Here is a 22,408-nt window from a genome sequence, read left to right as displayed (position 1 = left end):
GAAAATCTATGGGAAGAACTTGACAACCCACCTAATCAAGTATGATATGAAGGATTTTGATGTAATACTAGGCATGGATTGGCTGTCCGCTTATGGGGCAAACGTCATGTGTGCGACGAAAAAGATTTTATTTAAGATGAAGGACGGCTCAGTTTTTACCTATCAAAGTGAACCGACAAAGAAAGCCAAGAGGATAACCTTATCCGCCCTCCAAGCACAAAAGTTATTGGACGAAAGATGGCAGGGCTATTTGGCCACGGTTGTCACACCCTAAACCACCCCTAGAAGGATTAGGTAGGTGACCCAAATTGCACGGTAGCAATCCGCCAAACCCCAAGGGTCCAAAAGCTGTTAATACAATTCACAAACACACATCCACAATAATGAAAGAGATAGAACTCAGAGTGCTACGAAAGCGAATATTTACATTAAACTTTAAAGCAAATATTTACAACATGTTTTTGTTCATACTCTCTCCCTCAACATAAACTGGCAGTCCAAACTCTTCCTACAAAAGCTTTACAAAATAACAAAAGGGGAAAAGCAACTTGAGCCCCTAATAAAGCTATACAAAAGGGGATTGGTTAGTAGATTCCTATCTACAATAAAAGAATCTCAAGGTCGGAAGAAAAGTCAATTGCCCGCCCATCACGGGTCCTCATCAACTATCACAGAAAACACCCGCACCAAAGGTATGACCTCCGTTCGGGTCCATACCCACACACATAATAATCATGGTCCGCTTCCATGAGATGAGCCTTCCCCGTTATCGAAACATCCATCTATAAGATCATCTAACAAAAGACATGTACAAGAGTGTGAGCTCCACCGAGCCTATGAATGAAACATAACCATGCATGCACATGCAAGCACATGCAAGCACAACCAAATGAGCCATACATGCAATGCAGTCCATTTTATTTATTAGCCACCTAACATCACAACTACGGCAAGTAAAAGTGCTACTACAATCCCCAATACATGTATCCTTGGTGCGGGCTTCTAACCCCTTCCCGCGATACACCCATTGAGTTGTCGGAGAGGACCGGTCAGCTCCAGCATGAAACAAAAATTCAATACTTGTAAACATCATAAACAATCCAAAAGCATATGAAATATAAGAGAAAAATGGTTCACTCACATAACATAGTATAAGAGGTATATCAATCCATGTAAAATCTATGATTATACTCACATAACATAGTATAAGAGGCATATCAATCCATGTAAAATCTATGATTACACTCACCTTGGTCCTTGAATAGAATTACTCTCTTACCAAGTCTTTAGTTTCTCTCTCGTACAATGTACACTCCCTAGGTATGCTCACCTATCACATCATATTAATCTTTTCAGATTCTATCCCATTCTGTGCATAGTCACTTCCTAATGTCATAACTGTTAACATAGATATTCAATAGGTATAAAACTTATATAATATTAAACTAGACTTAAAATACCACAAATCATACGAGGGACCCATCTCCAAAATAAGCATCTAAGGCCCTTCAAATCCAAGTCCAAACTATGGTACTGACAGGAACTTTTTCTATTAAACAGAATGACCTTCGTGCACTAAAAGTGCCATAATCAATCGTTAAAAATTCGAATGGCTCTCAGTTTTTTATATGTTAAACTAAACTCATAAATACACAAATCATAAGAAGACATAAACCTAATTTAAGGTCTCTAAGTCTGCTACAAAATGAGCACAATCTAGGTTCAAAACTGTAACAAAACCTGCACTCAGGATTGAGTACAGAACAGTAAAAATATAATAAGTCCATTTTCCAAAAATCAATTCAATCGGGTATTTTTATTGCTGAAACTTGACGGATAGGGCCACCTTTCATCAGAAGGGGTCATCTTTGGATTTGGCCCATAGGTCACCCGAAAATTAGTCACAAGGACAAATAAGTGTGCTGGACAGAATTGAATTAACCTCAATGTAATACCCAAAATACATGCACTTCCAGAATGAATTAGGGTCTTAAATACATGCATAGGAAGTTCTATCAGTCTATTTTGTAATTATATAAATTTAAAATCCTAATCCTAAGCAGTTTAAGAACTCTGATTTTTACAAAAACGGTGCACAGAAAAATGTGCAGAAATATATCAAGAATCACAGTCTCCTAAAGACTATCATCCTTGCTAAAAATGCAACACAAAGTCTTAGAATACGATTCTATAAAATTAATCACTCATCAAGGTCTATAATCTCTTACCCTTGGCATAAACTAAATTAGGTTTAGAAGAACTTACTCTTTGTTTGTGCAGCCCCAAATTTACTTGAACTCTTTAAGCTTTCACTTCTTCTATCTTCTTTTCTTTCTCTTCTTCTTTTTTTCTTTTCTTACTTCCACGATCTACATTTGGGGTTTCCCTTGGAGTCCCCCTTTATATTTCTTTCTCCTCTTAAATGGTTCTTCTCTCTCTCTCTCTCTTCTTATCTCTTGAGATGATTCTCTTTCCTTCCCTCTCGAAGGTTCTCACCTTCTCTCTTGGATTCCTAGTCTATCTCTATCTTCTTAATTCGAGATTTCCTCTCCTTTTGTTTTATTTTATTATTTATTTTGTTTTTTATTAATATTTCTTCCTAAAATCCTAGTCTTTCTCTAACTTAGAATTCGTGAGATTTCCTTTTTGTTTTTTTTTTAATCTAATCTTAGGATCCTAGCATATCTCTACTTTCCTTTTTTTTTTTTTTTTTTTTTTTTTTTTTGTATCTTTACACCTTGCCAGTTTTGATAAGGTGGGCCCATAACATCCCCCATTCATCAAGCTGGCCGAACTCTTTATCTCTCCCCAATTTTGGTAAAAAATCAAAAGAATGAAAATTTTATACTAAATTTGATGTATACAAAATTTGAACCTTATACCTACCACAACCAAGCAACTCCAAACCAGTAAACTATGATTACATGTATATACATAAAAACCTATAATTTTATAAAACATTATTTTTTGCATTAAAACACATTTAATGACTAAAATAATAAACTCTAATTAATCATATAGCATAATTACCATTATACCTTTGCGATGAAATTACTATTTTACCCATAAGGTTGAGACTCAAGGTTTCTGAAATCTAGGGTTTCACATCCTCCCCACCTTATTTAAATTTCGACCTCGAAATTTGATGGTACTATTCTCTTAAAGGTAATTTAATATGTCGCTAATTTATTCTTCCAGGAAAGTATAGTTGGGATTCTAATAGATATAAACAGGTGTCCTGGCCTTTTGGTATCGATCCTGGACCAGTGGGTATGGGTCCACATTCTCCTAAATTAACGGAGGAACAAGACAATTTATTAACAGTGTTCTAAAACTTTAACTTTAGGAATGAGTAGGAAATTCAAGTGTACCTCAATTTGTAAATATCTCAGGGTATTTAGCTTGCATATCTTCCTCCCATTCCCAAGATGCTTCTTCAATGGCATGATTTCTCCAAAGCACCTTGACTAGGGGTATCGATCGATTGCGAAGCACTTGATCCTTCCGATCTAAAATCTAAACTAGCTTCTCTTCCTAGGTCATGTCCATCTTTATGTCGAGTCGTTTGTAGTTCAGTGTGTATGAAGGATCATGAACATATTTCTTCAGCATTGATACATGGAAGGTGTTGTGGATGTTCTTCATGGCAGGTTAGAGAGCCAGCCTGTAAGCCAAGTTACCGACTCGCTCTAGAATCTCAAACAGTCGAATGTACCTAGGTCTTAACTTTCCTTCTTTCCAAACCTCATCACACCTTTCATGGGTACCACACGAAGAAACACCATGTCACCTTTCTCAAATTCAAGGTCCTTCCTCTTGTTGTCTGCATAGCTCTTCTGTCTACTCTGTGCAACTCGAATCCGTTCACGAATCAGGGCTATCTTCTCACTGGTTTTCTGAATTATTTCTGGTTCCAGTATGCTCTGTTCACCTACTTCATCCCAGTACAAGGGTGACTTGCATTTCCTGCCATAGAGTGCCTCAGATGGCGCCATACCAAATTTAGCCTGGTAACTGTTATTATAGGCAAACTCTATTAGTGGTAGATGCCATTCCCATCTTCCCTATAAATCAAGTACACATGTCCTCAACATATCCTTGAGAATCTAGATAGTCCTCTCAAATTGCCCACCTGTCTGAGGGTGATAAGTTGTACTGAAACTCAGTTTTGTGCCCATAGCTTTCTGCAGACTCATGACAAAATCTGAAAGTAAATCGGGGATCCCAATCGAACACGATGGAGACTGGTACGTCGTGCGATATGACAATCACACCAATGTAAAGTAGGACAAACTTGTCCATGCCATAAGTCATCCGAACTGACAGAAAGTGAGTTGACTTGGTCAGTCTGTCAACTATAACCCATATCGGTTCATGACTTTTAGATTTCCTCAGAAGTCCTGTAACAAAATCCACGCTAATGTGCTCCCATTTTCATTCTGGAATAAATAGTGGTTGCAACAACCTAGATGGCCTCTGATGTTCTATCTTAACTTGTTGGCAAGTTAGGCACTTCTCTACATACTGAGCAATTTCTCTCTTCATGTTGTTCCACCAATATGTGGTCTTCAAATCTTGATACATCTTGGTACTTCCAGGGTAAACTGTATAGGGCGTACTATGGGCCTCATCTAAAATTTCTTACTTTAAGTCGGGTTGTCTGGCACACAAATCCGGTCACTAAATCTAAGAATTCTATCTTTCTTAATGACATAATCCATCCCCTTTTCTTCTTGAACTTCTGTCCTGGTTTCTCTAGGCACGGGTCTTCACTTTGGGCAAACAAACATTGCCCAGATACATATCTAGTTATTACTTATAGATAACTATTAATATTTATTCAAGTAATATAAATATTAATTCCAACAATTGGATCAGTTATACTAGACTAACATAACTATATAATATAAACTATCAATTATATTTCCTAATATAACATGTTCTATATGTTTCACACATAATAATAATATAACTAAGTTGTTATTACGACCAAATCTCTCTTAATATATATGTGAAGAACTATGTGTGCATAGGGAGCTGGTACTTATCTCCCTATTTATTATACTTAATATAACAACTTAATAACTAATATTTACTGGTTTAAACAACTTTCTTTTCTGCTGTTTCATCAATGGAATACACAGTCGATTGCCGAAAGAGTCAATTGTTAGAGCGAGCAATACATAAACCAATAATATATGTTACACATTATAGTATGTCTATGCGTAATGTATATATTCATAAATTTAAATATTTCTTTACATTAATTATACAGTTATATTATAATATTATCAAGAAAGGGTGTATTTAGTTTAATATAATATATTAAACTAAATATATTATCACTTATTAGTATTATAAGTAAGATACATAATTTTCACATAGCCACCTGAACTGACTGATAAGTTCCTTCCCCAGGAACGAGAATGTCCATGGGGAACCATGGCTACCTACAATAAAAACAAGGTTAATAAATTATACAATACTAGGTTTCATCATGAAGACAATCCTAAATATGATTTATGATGAAAAACTTGTGTCTATACATCTTAATTAGGTTTTATTTGGTTTAGTGATTATACAACAATAGAAACTTTTGTATTCTTTTTTTGTCTTCTATTTTTTTCCTACGCCACCAGTCTCTAGGTCTAGTTGTCTAAATTTTTGCTCTGATACCATATTGTGACGACTCAAACCCGGGAAGGGTATGAGTACAACCCTCGCGGGGCGGTGATCTTACGATCGGTTTCTTAACTTAGCATGTGTCTAAAATTTGGCTGAATTTTTTTTTTTAAATTTCATTAGCATACAAGCATACCAACTTTTCTAACTACGTGGAAGATTATTGGGCAACGTATCATCAAATTTAGAATAAACATGTGTCTTCTTCGATATCTGGTGACGAAACTAAATAATCATTATATGTTCATCCCACAAGCATAAGAATTAACATAAAAAAAAAAAAATAGTATCCAAATCAAATTGTGCTACATCCAACCATTAAATCCAAATTCAATTAATAAAATATCTTAATATTCGTTATTCAAATCTTCAAGTCTATCAAGCATCATAATTGCCATCCTACTACTCCTGTTCACCTGTGCAGTCTATGCACTGACATGTTCCATCATCTGTGTCTAAAAAATAAAGGAGTTAGCTCGACAGCCCAGCGAAACAAAGCATAAATAATATATGCATTAATAGGCACAAGTTACAACGACAAACCATGCATGAACTATGGTCAAAACCAAGTACATTAATGCAAGTCTGTCTGGTTCTACTACATGTGCACATCTAGTTAAGGTGAGGTACACGATCGTTGATCTGACGGCTGCCATTTCTTGCATTATCCGGCTGAACATCATCGGGAGTCATTTCTCTTCTACCCCGACCGATCAAACCAGGTTTGAGGTCAAGTACACTCCCCTGTGGGAGGTCTTATCTTCAATTCTGTTCTGGTGTCCTCATCCAGCACCTAACCCCCTATTGGAAAGGGGTGCAGTCTGGATTCTAGTTCTAAATTCTAAGTGTCTGATGTTGGGACCTTAAGTCCAATTCTTTCATTATATTCTTAATGAGCTTCTAACATATGTTGTCATGGTATTTCATCATTCATATAATTCAAAACTTATGATACATACATGGCATATCACTCATAATAAAGCATGAAACAAAATTGCAATACTTGTAAGCATCATAAACAATCCAAAAGCATATGAAATATAAGAGAAAAATGATTCACTCACATAACATAGTATAAGAGGTACATCAATCCACGTAACACCGTTCACTCTTTTACCGAGTCTTTAGTTTCTCTCCCGTACAATGTGCAGTCCCTAGGTATGCTCACCTATCACATCATATTAATTTTATCAGATTCTGTCCCATTCTATGCATAGTCACTTTCTAATGTCATAACTTTTAACATAGACATCCAATAGATATAAAACTTATATACTATTAAACTAGACTTAAAATACCACAAATCATACGAAGGACCCAAAGCCTCTAAGGCCCTTCAAATCCAAGCCCAAACTAGGGTACTGACAAGAACTGTTTCTACTAAACAGATGACCTTTGTGCACTAAAAGTGCCTTAATCAATCGTTAAAAATTTAAATGATTCTCAATTTTTTATATGTTAAACTAGACTCATATATACATAAATCATCAGAAGACATAAACCTAATTTAAGGTCTCTAAGTCTACTAAAAAATTGAGCACAACTCGGATTCAAAACTGTAACAAAACTTGCACTCAGGATTGAGTACAGAACAGTAAAAATATAATTTGTCCATTTTCTAAAAATCAATTCAATCGGGTATTTTTATTGCTGAAACTTGACAAATAGGGCCACCTTTCATCAGAAGGGTTCATCTTCGGATTTGACCCATAGGTCACCCGAAAATTAGTCACAAGGACAGACAAGTGTGCAAGACAGAATTGAATTAACCTCAATGTAATACCCAAAATACATGCACTTCCATAATGAATTAGGGTCTCAAATACATTCATAGGAAGTTCTATCAGTCTATTTTGTAATTATATAAATTTAAAATTCTAATCCTAAGCCGTTTAAGAACTCTAATTTTTAATAAAAACAGTGCACAGAAAAATATGTGCAAGAAAATATCAAGAATTACAGTCTCCTAAAGACTATCATCCTCGCTAAAGATGCAACACAAAGTCTTAGAATACGATCCTATAAAATTAATCACTCATCAAGGTCTATAATCTCTTACCCTTGGCATAAACTAAATTAGATTTAGAAGAACTTACTATTTGTTTGTGCAGCCCCAAATTTACTTGAACTCTCTAAGCTTTCACTTCTTCTTCTTTTCTTTTTTTTTTTCACTAGTGTGTTGTGGGATGCTTTAGCCATTCAAAAAAGGCACTAGCATAATTACTCTGAGATTGAGTGATCTACTCTCTAGGTATATTAAAAGAACCACATACCCGCAATTCGCAACCACGAGCGATAGGTATATCGGTTCTGTCAAGGGTGACCTTTTTCTGTCCTATCAAGCCTACCTCTTACATGCATCATGTAGGAAAATAGACCATATATGATTAGGGTCCGACACAAACTAACCCTTGTTAGCTGTAAGAAGGACCGAGTTTAAGGTCGCTTGATGATTAATCTGGCCTCAATACGGGACGCCGCCCAAAGTAAGAAATTCCATAGTCCCGCGATAGTCCCTCGAAGAAAGATGGGAGCCCACTCCCGTATGATGGATTCCAACATGTCCCTCAAAAATGGGGCACCTCGTATTGATTCAAGATATAATCATCAGGAACCTGAAACTCGAATTTCTTCTTTGTTTGTTTATTTTTCTTTTTTAAGAAATGTTTGGGCGACGATGGCATTTGAAGTATGGTCTGAGAGAACTTCTACAATATCAGAAGCTCCAATGACGACTTCGATTAATTGAGCCAAATAAAATATAAAAATAAAATGATAAAAATAAAATACCAAAAAAATGATAAAAATAAAATACAAAAAATGTTTAAAATAAAAAAATATTTTACATACTCAAGTAAATTCCTTGTGACCTGAAATAATTCTCTCTGACTTATGTAAAGCACCATTCACATCAAAAGACTTCCTGTTACCCGCGTGAGCCCATTATGACAATAGGCTAACCCAAATTGGTCCAATCCAATCCAAAGGTGTTCAGGACTTCTGCTTCTCCACCCAACATCGTGAGGCAGAGTTCGATCAGGCTTTTCTCGGATAGAACCACCATGGATTCGTTAGGCAGTGATCCACCCGAAGTACGGTTAGGTCGACAAATGGACCAATTACAGGCTGAGGTGGTAGAGATGAAACAATTTATGGTGCAAATCTTGCAAATCATATGAGACATGTCCCAAGGAGGCACAATACCTACTTTCAGGGAGCCGAAGAATGCTTAGCCTATGACTCGCAGAGTAGTCCCGACAGTGCCTAGGGTACCCGCCAGGATTATGATGGAGGAAGAAGATACTGTGATCAACGTAACTCATGAGTATCCCAAGACTGAAAGGGAGCGTATGATGAGGGAGAAAGTTGAAAAGCTTGAAATTGCTGCCAAGGACACGATTCACGAGGAGCTTGAAGATAATTTGGTGTTCTTCCCTAAAGGAAAGATACCCGAAGACTTCAAATGGAAATTGGATAAATTTGATGGTTCAGGTGATCCTAAAGCTCACCTCAAAATCTTTGCTACAGTGGCTAAATCTTGGGGCCTCACGAAAAATCAAATGGGGAAGACTTTTCTGTACTCGTTTGCTAGACTTGCTTTGCGATGGTTGACACAGTTAGATCAGGCACAGACTCAAACTTGGTCAACGGTGGTGAGAGCCTTTACAAAGCAGTACTCATACAACACTGAAGTGGATGTCACACGGAGAGGGTTGGAGACACTAAGGCAAGGCCCTACTGAAGGGTTCTACAATTTCATTATGAGGTTTAGAGAGAAGGCCGTAAAGATGTGGAATCGCCCAACAAAAGCAGAACAGGTGGAGATGATCCTGGAGAATCTGTACGGAGAATATCATGATTGCCTTTACTACCAACACCTCAAGACTTTTGAAGAGCTAATGGCCGTAGGGAAGCGTATTGAAGACAAATTGTTCAGAAAGGCAATTGGCTCGTATAGCCACACAATGCAATATCAGAGCCAAAATTCGGAGGCGAATATGGCAAATTCAAGACAACGTGAGTTCACCAATTTGGGTGTGGCTAGGTCTCTTGCATCTGCTGAATTGAAGAAACTGGGACTTCTGGGCACGGTTCCTCCGCGATCGGTCAGGGATCCTCCACCATTTTGGTATAATCCAGATCAATACTGTGACTATCACACCCAAGAGGGGCACCCCACTGATGAATGCATTGCACTTGGGCATGCTATCCAAGACCTGCTGGAAGCAGGAAAATTCAAGCCAGGGGCAAAACAACAGTCTGTTAATCAGACAATCAATGCCCTCGAAGAAGATTTAGAAGGGTTTGATTCCACCTCCTTGATCCAAGATTTGCCGGTTCCTTTAGAAGAGGTAGTGACAGGTCAAAAGTCTCCATCAATGATGTTCGCCCAGGATGTTCATGAATCCTCTCTTCCTTCAACAACTGATATGACCAAGCTGAATGGGTTTGAAGGCCATGAAGAGATCAAGGAAAAAGAGGTTTTGGTAGGATTGCAATATCAGATTGACCTTTTACCTTTCCATCTCCAAGAACAGATCATGCATCAGGTCTTACAATCAAGGAGTGAAGATTGCCTGGATTTGTTTCATGAAATTACTCTCCTCAACCGTGGGAATGACGACCTCCGAGGACTTGTCCATCCAGATTATCCTTTCTTCAATATCTTCGAGATAAGAGACCTCTACCAGTTGTCTACTGAAGCCCTTTGTTTCCTTTGGTACCTTTGCGAAAGGTACGTGGTAGCATTCAGCTTTTGTGTTCCAGAATTGTTGACCTATATGAGTCAGGACGAATTGCATCCAGAATTTGTTCCTCCTCGATCAAACACAATGAAATTTCTTCTTTGGTTTCAGACACAGACTCAATGGCTCGAGCAATTATTCAATTGTGCAAAATGGAATGTCCTCTATACCCTCCATAACCCTTATTGGATACAGGAGTCACAAGAATAATCAAATGCGAATCTGATCATGCGTCAACCTCACTGCACCTTTCATTTTGGTACCGCATTCAATTTGGTGGATTTCCTTAATAGAGGATACAGAAATGATGATTGGGAGAAGATAAGGAATCATTTGTGTGAGATTAACGGAGTCCCTAAGGAGCAGATTCCTCCACGATTATGGGAAAATCCTTTTAATGCTACCAGCAATTTTAAAAGAGAATACTTCTTTTACATTGCCAGCCTGTAAAATGGTAGAATCGCCGAAGAAAGTTCTCCGTATTCCTCCGATGGAACAGGGGCAAACACTGATTGAGGACATCACTATAGCCCGAAGGCGTTAAACTACGATCATTAACTTGATGAGTATCAGTTTTGCTGGCCGACTTAAAATAGGATCCAATACGCAGCTCTAGTTAGAATGGCATTTTTTTATGGTACAAACTGCATAGTCCCGTGACAAAGCAGTAACAGTACTTCACTCTTGTGTAGACAGGATCGCACTGAAGACATCATCGGGTCTGCATCCCTTAGTTCTTTAGGTCTTTTCATTCAGTCAAATTTCCTTCTGTAAACTAATCCACCGTGTATTTTCCATTAGCCGTCAATGAATATGTTCTCTCGTCCATCTACTCGTTCTCTTTCTTTTCTCTTTCATCCAAATAATAGTTTATGATGATCTCATGACTACTAGTTAAAAAAAAAAAAATATTACTACCCTTCTTTCCAATGTCAAAGTCTTGATGGTCAAAGATCTGGAGCTTTTCATACATCTGATCCCCTTCCAACGAGTCGGGAAGCCTAGATGAAGATTTCATCTCATAAAGCCTGTTAAGGGAGGCCCCCTTTGGCCGCTAGTCATCTCAAATAAACCCTGAGACAATAAAATCCATATGTCCTCATGCTCATCAAAATGTCCCATTGGCTTCTAGGGTCTGACCGGAAGAGGTCTCTTGGTGAAGTAAGATGTCACAAGGGCAATACGTTTCCCAAAAAAAAAAAAGAAAAGAAAAGAAGAGAGTAGCTCCGTCTCCACAATCAAAATTGGGCCAATCTCAAAAAGAAAAAAAAATGAAAGTTCAATATTAAAGAACAAAAAAAAAAAAAAAAAAGAAGAGAGTTCAAAAAAAAAAAAATGAACGATAGCAAAAAAAAAAAGAAAGGGAAGAGAGGATGCATTGGCTCAAGGCATTACAAATAATTGGGAGCACTTAGACCATGGGGCAAAAATAACCACTTTTCCTTCAGAGACAATATTGTCAAAATTATCAGGGTTAAGATTACCAAAGTCTTCAATTGAGACACGAGAGGGATTGCCAAACTTCTTGATTACATTCCCCAACAAGTTCAGTTACCAGAATCTTGGTAAAGTTTTGGGAGCAGAAGTGTAGAGTCATGGTTAGACCCTAGGGGCACATTTGAGCTTTTATCATCCTTTGAAACCCAGTCCTAAGCCCCATTACAACCTAGTAAAGCCCTCCCGGGTCAAATGGTGATGAGACTCTCGTCCACAGCTTCGAGCTTACCCGACTATGATGGAACTTAATCATCAAGGCTTTGACATTAAGGCATCTTTGTCCTGAACTACGTTCGACCTGATCCCTATTTGGGGTACGTAGGCAACTTGATGAAGTAATAATCAAGTTTGGTCCTCCCACATGTACAGTTTTCCATTCGTCCATGTACAACTTTTCATTTTTGCTCACTTGCGTCATATCTATCATATTTATACTTTTTCCCCTTTCCCACTATCCCTCTCTCTTTGATGCGATCCGATGATGTGAAGAAAAAGAAGCACGTCTACCAAGATCATGAAGATTTTTGAAGAAATAATTAGGGGATTAAATGCTAGCAGCATTGTACTCACCCTCTCAACCAGTAAGACGACCAGAAGAATTAACTTGTTACTGAGGCAATCTCTATCCAAGATAAGAAGGACAAAGGAGCATAAGGAAAAAGGATTTGTTTCCTTGGGGCAATCCACCAGGCAAGAGCATGTGAAATTAAAAGGGCATGTTGTCTATGAGGATCGACTCTCAATCATGAAGAGTCTCAGCCTCAAAGATAAAATGATCGTACAAGCAGAGAAAGATGATACTGTCTGGGATAAACTGCCATGACTCTCCATGAAGGGAGGGAAGAATGACCTATCCACCCATCTTGTTCATACACATTCTCTCAATTTACCCCTTTGACTCGCTTTCTCAAAAATTAACCCCACACCCATTCAATGTTGGACAAGCGATGTTTGACGAGTCTACGTGTGTAACGGGATGAGAATAATATGTCTATGTGGAATTGTGCATTACTAGGTCAGAATGTGAATAACCATAAGTTTTCAAAATAAATCTCTCACAAATAAGATTGTTTCTAAAAAAAAAGAAGGGTTTGAGTGAATCTCATATTTCTCTGCCAAAATATATTTTTTGGTAACGTATAATTGTGCACTAGGCTTTTATGAAGGACAAGTGTTGTGCAACACAAAAATGGAGAATATCTGGTAAGTGTCTATGGTTGTATGTGATTACTTTTCACTTGCTTGTATTTGTGTCATAAATATTTGCATAGAATTGATTACTTGCATAGGATTGTGTTTTCTTTTTTGCATGACATAATTTGCATTAGGACTGTGATTCCCTTTGCATGCAAAAAAACAAAAAAAAAAGATTAATTGCATAAGATTATTTTTTTTGCATTTTGGATCATAATGCAAACTACCTGAGTTTTAATGATAGACTTCTTTGCCATTGTCATCATGGATCTGTGTGCATAAGATTGCATTTTCCTTTAAGCATTCCAGTAATCCGATCATGACAGCACTCATGTGCTATCCTATTTTCATCATCATAATGCCCATGCACTACTTGGCATCTAATGGTATACATTTTGGATTGCTTTTCCATTTTCATCATAGCTACACATGCATAGGATTGCATTTTCCTGACCAATGTCTTGATCATATGCCATCTGAATTTTTATTTCTGTTGCACTCGCGTGCAACCTACTCAGCCGATCATGGCAGAATTCATATACAGTCTGGGCTCTGATCAATTAGTTCCATCGGACCCTCGTACTTCCTGCACTCACGTGCAGTTGGACTATCTGATCACTGTTGAATTCATGTACAACTCGATCTCCAATGATTTGGCCCCATGTACAGTTTGACCAAGTCCTTAACCACTTCTGCACTCATGTGCATTTGGTTTTTTGGATCACTGTTAGTTTAATCTTTCGGTTATACCAGATTCACGTATGGTTCCGCACTCTCTTGCAATTTGATCCTTTTGATCCCTGCTATAATCGTGTCTAGTTCGATTACCATTTGAATCTTCTGATCCCAGCTGTACTCGCATACAAATTGATTGAACCTTTAACCCTATTGAACCCTGCTATGCTTGTGTATAGCTTGATCATTCGTTGATTTTTTCGATCCCACTATACTCACGTATAGTTTGATCACTCTGTGACCTTTCTAATCCTTGCTATATTCGTGTATAGTTTGATCACCTCATTAACCTTTTGATCTCTGTTGTACTCGTGTACGGATTGATCCATCATTTGATCCTTCTCGTACTCGCGTACAAGTTAATTGTTGAACTTTCTGACCTTCACGCTACTTACATGTATAGTTCAATCATCCCATAAATCTTCAATCTCATTGTACTTGCGTATAAGATTGATCCATTATATGATCCTTCTTGTACTCGTGTACAAATTAATCATTCAACTTTCTGATCCTCACTATACTCGTGTGTAGTTCGATCATCTCATGAATCTTCAGTTTCTATTGTACTCGTGTGCAAATTGACTCATCATTTGATCCTCATTGTACTCATGTACAAGATTGATCCATTATCTGATCTTCTTTGTACTCGTGTACAAGATTGATCCATTATCTGATTTTCCTTGTACTCATGTACAAGTTAATCATTAGCATTTTTTATCTTCACTATACTTGTGTGTAGTCCGATCATCCAGTAAATCTTTGGTCTCCATTGTACTCAAGTACAGATTGACCCATCATCCTGATCATCTTTGTACTCGTGTACAAGATTGATCTATTATCTGATTTTCCTTGTACTCGTGTACAAGTTAGTCATTAGCATTTTTTATCTTCACTATACTTGTGTGTAGTTCGATCATCCAGTGAATCTTTGGTCTTCATTGTACTCATGTACAGATTGACCCATCATCCTGATCCTCTTTGTACTCGTGTACAAGATTGATCCATTATCTGATTTTCCTTGTATTCGTGTATAAGTTAATCATTAACATTTTTTTTATCTTCACTATACTCGTGTATAGATCGATCATCCCATGAATCTTCAGTCTCCATTGTACTCATATACAGATTGATCCATCATTTGATCGTCATTGTACTCATGTACAAGATTGATCCATTATCTGATCCTCCTTGTACTCGTGTTCAAACTAATCATTGAACTTTCTGATCCTCTCTATACTCGTGTGTAGTTCGATCATCCCATGAATCTTTCGGGCTCCATTGTACTCATGTACAAATTGATCCTTTTTTAGTCTAAACCCATGGACAATTTGTCATCCAAATCATTATTTCATCTGGCCAGTACCGGACTCATGTATGGTCTGATCGTCGTGATCTCTTGACCACTTCTGCACTTGCGCATAATTTTATCGTCCAACCATTGTCAAAACTCGTGAATGGCTCATTCCCCAATAAGCATTTCAGATGAGACCCGTCCCTCACTGAAACCATATCTTTCCCTAGGAACAACTGGGGTGTGTCGTTCCACAGGTCAGCCAGATCGGCTATAAGTACGTCATACCATTGTCTTAGATTGACTGAAGAGTGGCTTTCCACGTGCCATCATCAACAGAATGATGTCTATACCATACGAGCACCTTCTCTGCACCACAATACCTAATAAGTGTCCTAATCTCTTATTAGACGTGTGGATGCGATGTTGAGGGTCGTGACCTTGGAATCGATTCGAATTTTGACATATGTTCATTTTCGGTTTAAACCATACCGGGTGGGTCGTTTGGAGTTATTTGGGGGCATTTCTGTACTTTTTTGGGTTTACAATTTTCTAAAAAGTGTCCTTATCTCTTACTAGACATGTGGATGCGATGTTGAGGGTTGTGACCTTCGAATCGATACCTATTTTGGCATATGTTCATTTTCGGTTTCAACCAGACCTGGTGGATCGTTTGGGGTTATTTGGTGGCGTTTCTGTACTTTTTTGGGTTTAGGATTTTCTAAAGAGTGTCCTTATCTCTTATTAGACGTGTGGATGCGATGTTGAGAGTTGTGACCTTCGAATCGACACCTATTTTGACATATATTCATTTTCAGTTTAAACCAGACCGGGTGGGTTGTTTGGGGTTATTTGGAAGAATTTCTATACTTTTTTGGGTTTGGGATTTTCTAAAAAGTGTCCTTATCTCTTATTAGGCGTGTGGATGCGATGTTGAGAGTTGTAACCTTCGGATCGATACTTATTTTGACATATGTTCATTTTCAGTCCGAACTAGACCGAGTGGGTTGTTTGGGGTTATTTGGGGGCATTTCTATACATTTTTGGGTTTGGGATTTTCTAAAAGGTGTCCTTATCTCTTATTAGACATGTGGATGCGATGTATAGGGTTGTGACCTTCGAATCGACACCTATTTCGATATATGTTCATTTTTGGTTTAAACCAGACCGGGTGGGTCGTTTGGGGTTATTTGGGGGCATTTTTGAACTTTTTTACGCTTGGGATTTTCTAAAAAGTGTCCTTATCTCTTATTAGACATGCGTATGCGATGTTGAGGGTTGTGACCTTCGAATCGACACCTATTTTGACATATATTCATTTTCAGTTTAAACCAAACTGGGTGGGTTGTTTGGGGTTATTTGGTTGAATTTCTATACTTTTTTGGGTTTGGGATTTTCTAAAAAGTGTCCTTATCTCTTATTAGACGTGTGGATGCGATGTTTTGAGTCGTGACCTTCGGATCGATACGTATTTCGACATATGTTCATTTTCGATCCGAACCAGACCGGGTGGGTCGTTTGGGGTTATTTTGTGGCATTTTTGTACTTTTTTGGGTTTGGGATTTTCTCAAGATTGTCCTTATCTCTTGTTAGATGTGTGGAAACGATGTTGAGGGTCGTAACCTTCGAATCGATACCTTTTTTTTGATGGGTAAGTGTGATTGTATTAAGAAAAAGGAAGAAATACAGAAGAACGCAGCCCTTGTCCTCCCCCCTTAGACAGGCCTAAGAGGGGGAGGAGAGCTCCTAAAACAACCCGAGGACAGGCCCTCGGTGGAAAAGCCTAAGACCAGGCCAACGACTCAATGAGAGAAGGTCCTAAAAAAACTTTACAATCTGAATCATTCTCAACCAACTCCACCAAGTCCTGTGGGAAATCAGGTGGATAAAAAATTGCTTCCCCATCCCCTGTATCCATGGCTACAATAAAGTCTGCTGGCTGGTTGAGCTCTCTCCAAACATGTTTGATCTCCTTACGCTGTAATTGCTGTAGTAGCGTAGCAATATGGTCCCTCAAGATTTGCATGCTCCACAGGCAGTCCACAGCCCCATTAAGAATATCTACTGCCAATTTGGAATCGGATCTGATGGAAACCCGAAGTAGGTTTCTTTGAATACAAAAAGTGACCCCCTTTAAAATTGCAAAAAGCTCCATGCCTAGAACAGAATTAATATCTCCCTTCCCCGCATACGCCATTATGGCAACACCTGCATCCTCACGAATGATTCCACCATAGGAAGCTCTATCAGCTGTTAAGGACCCATCACAGTGAAGGACTGCCATGTGAGTAGGAGGTCTAAACCAAGCACAAGTTTTTTGAGTAATCACCTTCCAATCCACCCTAATCCCCCAATTATCAGCCAAGAACTGGTTCCTTGGGCTGTGGACAGCAGAAATGGGAAAGGCAGCACACTTAATGGCCACATCAAGACGAATTGCCTCTATAATCTGATCATGGGTTCTAACCTTGTTCTCAAACAGCCTTTGGTTTCTCTCCCACCAAATGTAATGGACAGTAGCACAAAAAACCAACTTGGGAACCAAATCCATCCTATCATTTGCACAACCAACACTCAAGAGCCAAGCAAGCACATTCTGGAGATTGGTAGGGCCTCAACCCCCTTGGGAGCAAAAAGAACTAATTTTACCCCAAATGCTAGTGGAAAAAGGACAATTAAAGAAAAGATGCTCATGACTTTCAGTACCAGCCCAACACAAGATGCAATTCGGCCCAACCTGAATATTCCTTTTAATAAGCTGATTCTTGGTAGGTAGAGCTTCCATAAGGCATCTCCAAGTTGTGCAAGAATGCTTAGGGAAATTCTGAGTAAACCAAACAAATTTATGCCACCCTACTTTAGGAGAGGATCTTCTAACAGTGTCCCAGGCTGACTTAGTAGTAAATAAGCCATTAGGGGAATTCTTCCAAACAATAAGGTCATCCCTGCCTCTCAAAATAGGAACATGTTGCAAATCCCCCCAAGCACTAATAAGATCAAAAGACCCATGAGGAGTAGGATGCCAGGTGCCTTGTCTTATAATATCCAAAACCAGAGCCATACGATGAGAACCCGCATCGTATCTGATACGATCCCCAAAATTTTTTATTAAAACCCCTTGAGGATGCCACTTATCAAGCCATAGCCTTGTAGCATGGCCAGACCCAATAAAGTGATGAACATGGGGTTCAACCAAATCTCTATACTTGAGAACTTTACGCCAAACCCAAGAGCAATTTTGGGGAATTTTCACGGTCCAAATAGAGTCATTTTTTAAATAACAGGCATAAACCCACCTAACCCATAGGCTGTCCTTTTTGGAAGAAATCCACCAGATTTGCTTAAGGATACCCGCAATATTCATTTCTGCAATTCTGCGGATACCTAAGCCACCCTCATCCTTAGGTTCGCAAATTCTATCCCAAGAAACATAATGTACCTTTTGTTCCAAGGAGGGGCCCGTCCAAAGGAAATTCGAGAACATGGATTCCAGCTTTTGCTTGACACCACCTGGTAATGCAAAGATGCCCGACCAATATATATAGCAGCCCTGAAGAACAGAGGTAAGAAGCTGCAACCTTCCAGCAAAGGATAAGAAACGAGCTTTCCAGCCTTCAAGTCTTCGCCTCACTAGATCCAAGATAGAGGAGCAATCTGCCATAGAAAGTTTACGAGGTACAAGTGGAACACCAAGGTACCGAATGGGCAGCTTAGTGTCCACAAAATTCGTTAATTCCAATAGTTGTAGCCTGGCCGTTTGGGTAAGGCCCCCTAAAATAATAGAGGACTTAGCTCTGTTGAGTCTCAACCCAGAGTAAGTATGAAAATCAGACAGAGCCCCCAAACAAGCCAAAATAGAGTCAGGGACAGCCTTCACAAAAATCATCAAATCATCTGCAAAGATCAGGTGTGTAAGTTGGGAGCTTTTGCACCTTGGAAGCAGGCTGATCTGTCCCTCAACTTCCAACTTCCGCATTAAGGCCGAAAACCCTTCCACAGCAATTGTGAATAAATAAGGGGAAAGTGGGTCCCCCTGTCTTATCCCCCTCTTGCCCCTAAAATAACCTGTTGGTTTCCCATTGAGAAGGATCGAGAAACTAGGAGTATCAACACAAGCCTTCACCCACCGAATAAACTTGCTTGGAAAACCCATCCTTTCCATGATCTCAAAAAGAAACTTCCTACTCAGAGAATCATAAGCTTTATGTAAGTCAAGTTTCAGCACCGCCATAGGGGGAGTCTCCTGCTGCTCTATACCCCTAACCACATCATGACAAACTAGAATATTATCCACAATGGAGCGGCCTTTGATAAACGCAGACTGGTTGTCACTAACCACCTTCCCCACAACTCCTTGTAACCTATTAGACAAAACTTTTGTAATAATTTTATAAAATAGGTTACAAAGGGCAATAGGCCTATAGCCCGCAAACGAAGAAGTATTATCAGTCTTTGGGATAAGACTAATAAAAGTAGCATTGATAGAGGTAGGCATACTGGCCTTAAAAAAAAAACCACTTAACGGCCAAAGTGAGATCCTCCCCAACAACCTCCCAAGCATGCTTAAAAAAGGCTGCCCCAAATCCATCCGGTCCTGAAGCTTTTGAGTTCTTCATGGAAAAAACCACCTCTCTAATCTCCTTGTTAGAAACCTGCCCAATAAGACTGTTCTGCTGCGCAAGGTGCAGACCATGTTGCAATGGGACAGTCTCTGGGAAGAACCTAACATCTTCAACATTAGCACCAAACAGATTCATGTAAAAAGAAATTGCCTCCTCTTTAATCAGATTCGGCTCCTTGATAACCTCATTTTCTGCATTGTACACCTCCAAAATGTGATTCCTGTTTTGCCTGCACACCATAGACTTATGAAAAAAGCTATTATTACCATCCCCCAATTGAATGTTCTTGACTCTAGACTTCTCTTTAAGAAACTTTTCTTCAGTACTAAGGGCTGCCCACAACTTCTTCTTGGTTGCTGTTTCTAAAGAAACCAAATTGAGGTCATTGGGATGGGCAGCAAGGCTGATTTGGATCTGAGCTAAATCCGAAGAAGCCTCCTTCACTGCAAGAAAAACATCCCCAATACTATCTTTATTCCATTTCTTCAGCTCTGTCTTGACATTTTTGAGCCAGGCAGCAAACCTAAGTATAGGATTAAGCTTCATATTCACCGGGCTGTCCCACCCTCTAGCTACCACTTCATCAAACCCCTCCCTACCAATCCAAGCCTCAAAGAACCGGAAAGGTTTAGGACCAAAATTAACCCCATCAAGAATTGAAATCACACCTGGAGAGTGATCCGAAAGCCCTGGGAGCAGAAAAGTAGCTTCTGAAGACTTGAGAACATCCAACCAAAGCAAGTTAACCATGGCCGTATCCAACTTGCAACAAACTCGAGAGCTGCCCCCTTGCCTATTATTCCAAGTAAATAATTCCCCCTTCCACTTTAAGTTAATAAGGCCCGTGTCAAAAATAAAAGTATTAAAATCATCAACAGCCTCTTGACGGATAGGTTCTCCTCCAAGCTTCTTACTTTGTTGTCGAACAATATTAAAGTCCCCTAGAGGAATCCAAGGACCTGAAATATTAGAACCAAAACTAGTAACATCCCTCCAAAGCTCCCTCCTCTCCTCCACCGAATTAGAAGCATAGACAGCAGTGCACAAATAACTGAGAGAGGACCCCAAAGTGGTCCTCTCAAGAAGAATAGCTAATTTTGCATTATTATCCAGAATCACTTTCCTAACCCCACGCTTCTTTGTAGGGGCATTCATGCCCCTAATGTTCCAGGAAATGCAATTCATCAAAAATGATGGGCTGCCATATCAGTCCCACCCTTAGTGGATCCCTCTATTCTCATTCCCAGTCCTTCCTTTATAGGAATTCGTTGAGGCTGGAATTTTGTACTTCTTCCACTAGGCCGGTTAAATAAAGAAGAGCTAATAGAATTACAAAAACCCATACCTCTGTCCAAGGGTCCTTGGCTGGCCCGGTTCTCCGCTGCCACCCTCTTTAATCTTTCAAAATTAGTTGAAGGTTTGTTGGCCAGACTAGCTCCCTTGCCTTTTAAAGACAGCATCTCTTCACCACTTTTATTTCCTTCTAAATTGGTACTATCCTTTTGCGCATCAAGTGCACCTTCTTTCCTTCCCAATGGAGCCCTTGAGCTACAATCCAACGGATTTGCCAATGCCAGCTCCCCCTTAGAAGATACAGAATCTGCCCCTTTAATTTCTCCATCTTCCAAGCAAAACGCACTAGGTGTCTTCTCAATATGGGAAGTGGGAAGATTTGAATTTAAACTTTGACCAGCAGAATTTAATTGTGGCATTTCCTCCATAATATCTCCAGCAGATCCGCCATTCTGATTATTCAAGGAAAATCCCCCAATCCCCTCCTCTCCCAAACTAGGAAGGGTAGATAACGACTGGGGAGAAGAATTATCTCCTTCCATATTCGAATCCTCCAACAGTTCGTTACCTAAGAGAATGGCACAAGACTCCGGATCCAGCATCAAATCGTCAAGATCATAATGCACCTCCTCCGTAAGATGTTCCAATAGGGCAAAACTGTTGGACTGTGAAATATCCTTAGTACTAGACTTACCTTCAAGAATTAACTCAGATTTCTTCAAAACCTTCTTGTCAAAGTTGGCGCCTTGACCCAAGGAATTGAGATCTCCTCCTTTATTCTTGCGAGAACTATGGGAATCCAAATTTGAATTTGAATTACCAATTCCAGTCTGCTCGGCCGGCAAGTCAGCCTCATTTCTAGCCACAGTTCCAGCTTCTTTCCCGGCAGCACCCTTCACTCGCCATTCTTACTTGGTTCTCGAGAATTTCTGATCAGGCTTACGGCTACTAGACTTGGATGCATCAATCATATGCCCAAAGACCTTACAATGCACACAAAGAGGGGGCTTCCAATCATAAACCACTCGTTGATTGAAGGCAAAACCACCATCACCATAAACTGGAACGGACAGAGGCAGCTCTTTGTTGGCAGAAACCTCCACACACAAACGAGCGTAGGACAATCTCTCTATGGACCTTGTCATCTTGTCCGTAACAATAGGCTTCCCAATGACACTCCCAATAGAACTAAGAGCTTCAGAAGACCAGAAATGAAAAGGGAGATTGGGAAGAGAAACCCAAACCGGGACAGAACATAAATCCACCCTCTCTATGCAAACATCTAGACTCCAAGGACGCAGGATCATCAACCTTCTTTGAACATACCAAGGTCCCCCTTCAAGAACTTT

At 39.2% G+C, this 22,408-nt stretch overlaps 1 protein-coding gene across 1 annotated transcript; it reads right to left on the bottom strand.

Moving 5' to 3' along the window:
- Window positions 1-3,722: 3,722 nt before the first annotated feature.
- Window positions 3,723-20,921, bottom strand: LOC122663015. Its single transcript, XM_043858725.1, has 6 exons — window positions 19,660-20,921; window positions 18,441-19,505; window positions 16,973-17,696; window positions 5,390-5,450; window positions 4,133-4,400; window positions 3,723-4,014 (listed from the first exon to the last, which is right to left on the bottom strand). The coding sequence occupies exons 1-6, from the start codon at window positions 20,919-20,921 to the stop codon at window positions 3,723-3,725; spliced, it is 3,672 nt and encodes a 1,223-aa protein (XP_043714660.1).
- Between the last annotated feature and the right edge of the window lie 1,487 nt (window positions 20,922-22,408).

The sequence above is a fragment of the Telopea speciosissima genome, chromosome 5 (assembly GCF_018873765.1).
Source record: "Telopea speciosissima isolate NSW1024214 ecotype Mountain lineage chromosome 5, Tspe_v1, whole genome shotgun sequence".
In the NCBI taxonomy this organism is placed as follows: Eukaryota; Viridiplantae; Streptophyta; class Magnoliopsida; order Proteales; family Proteaceae; genus Telopea; species Telopea speciosissima.
This window is presented reverse-complemented; position numbering and strand designations above follow the sequence as displayed.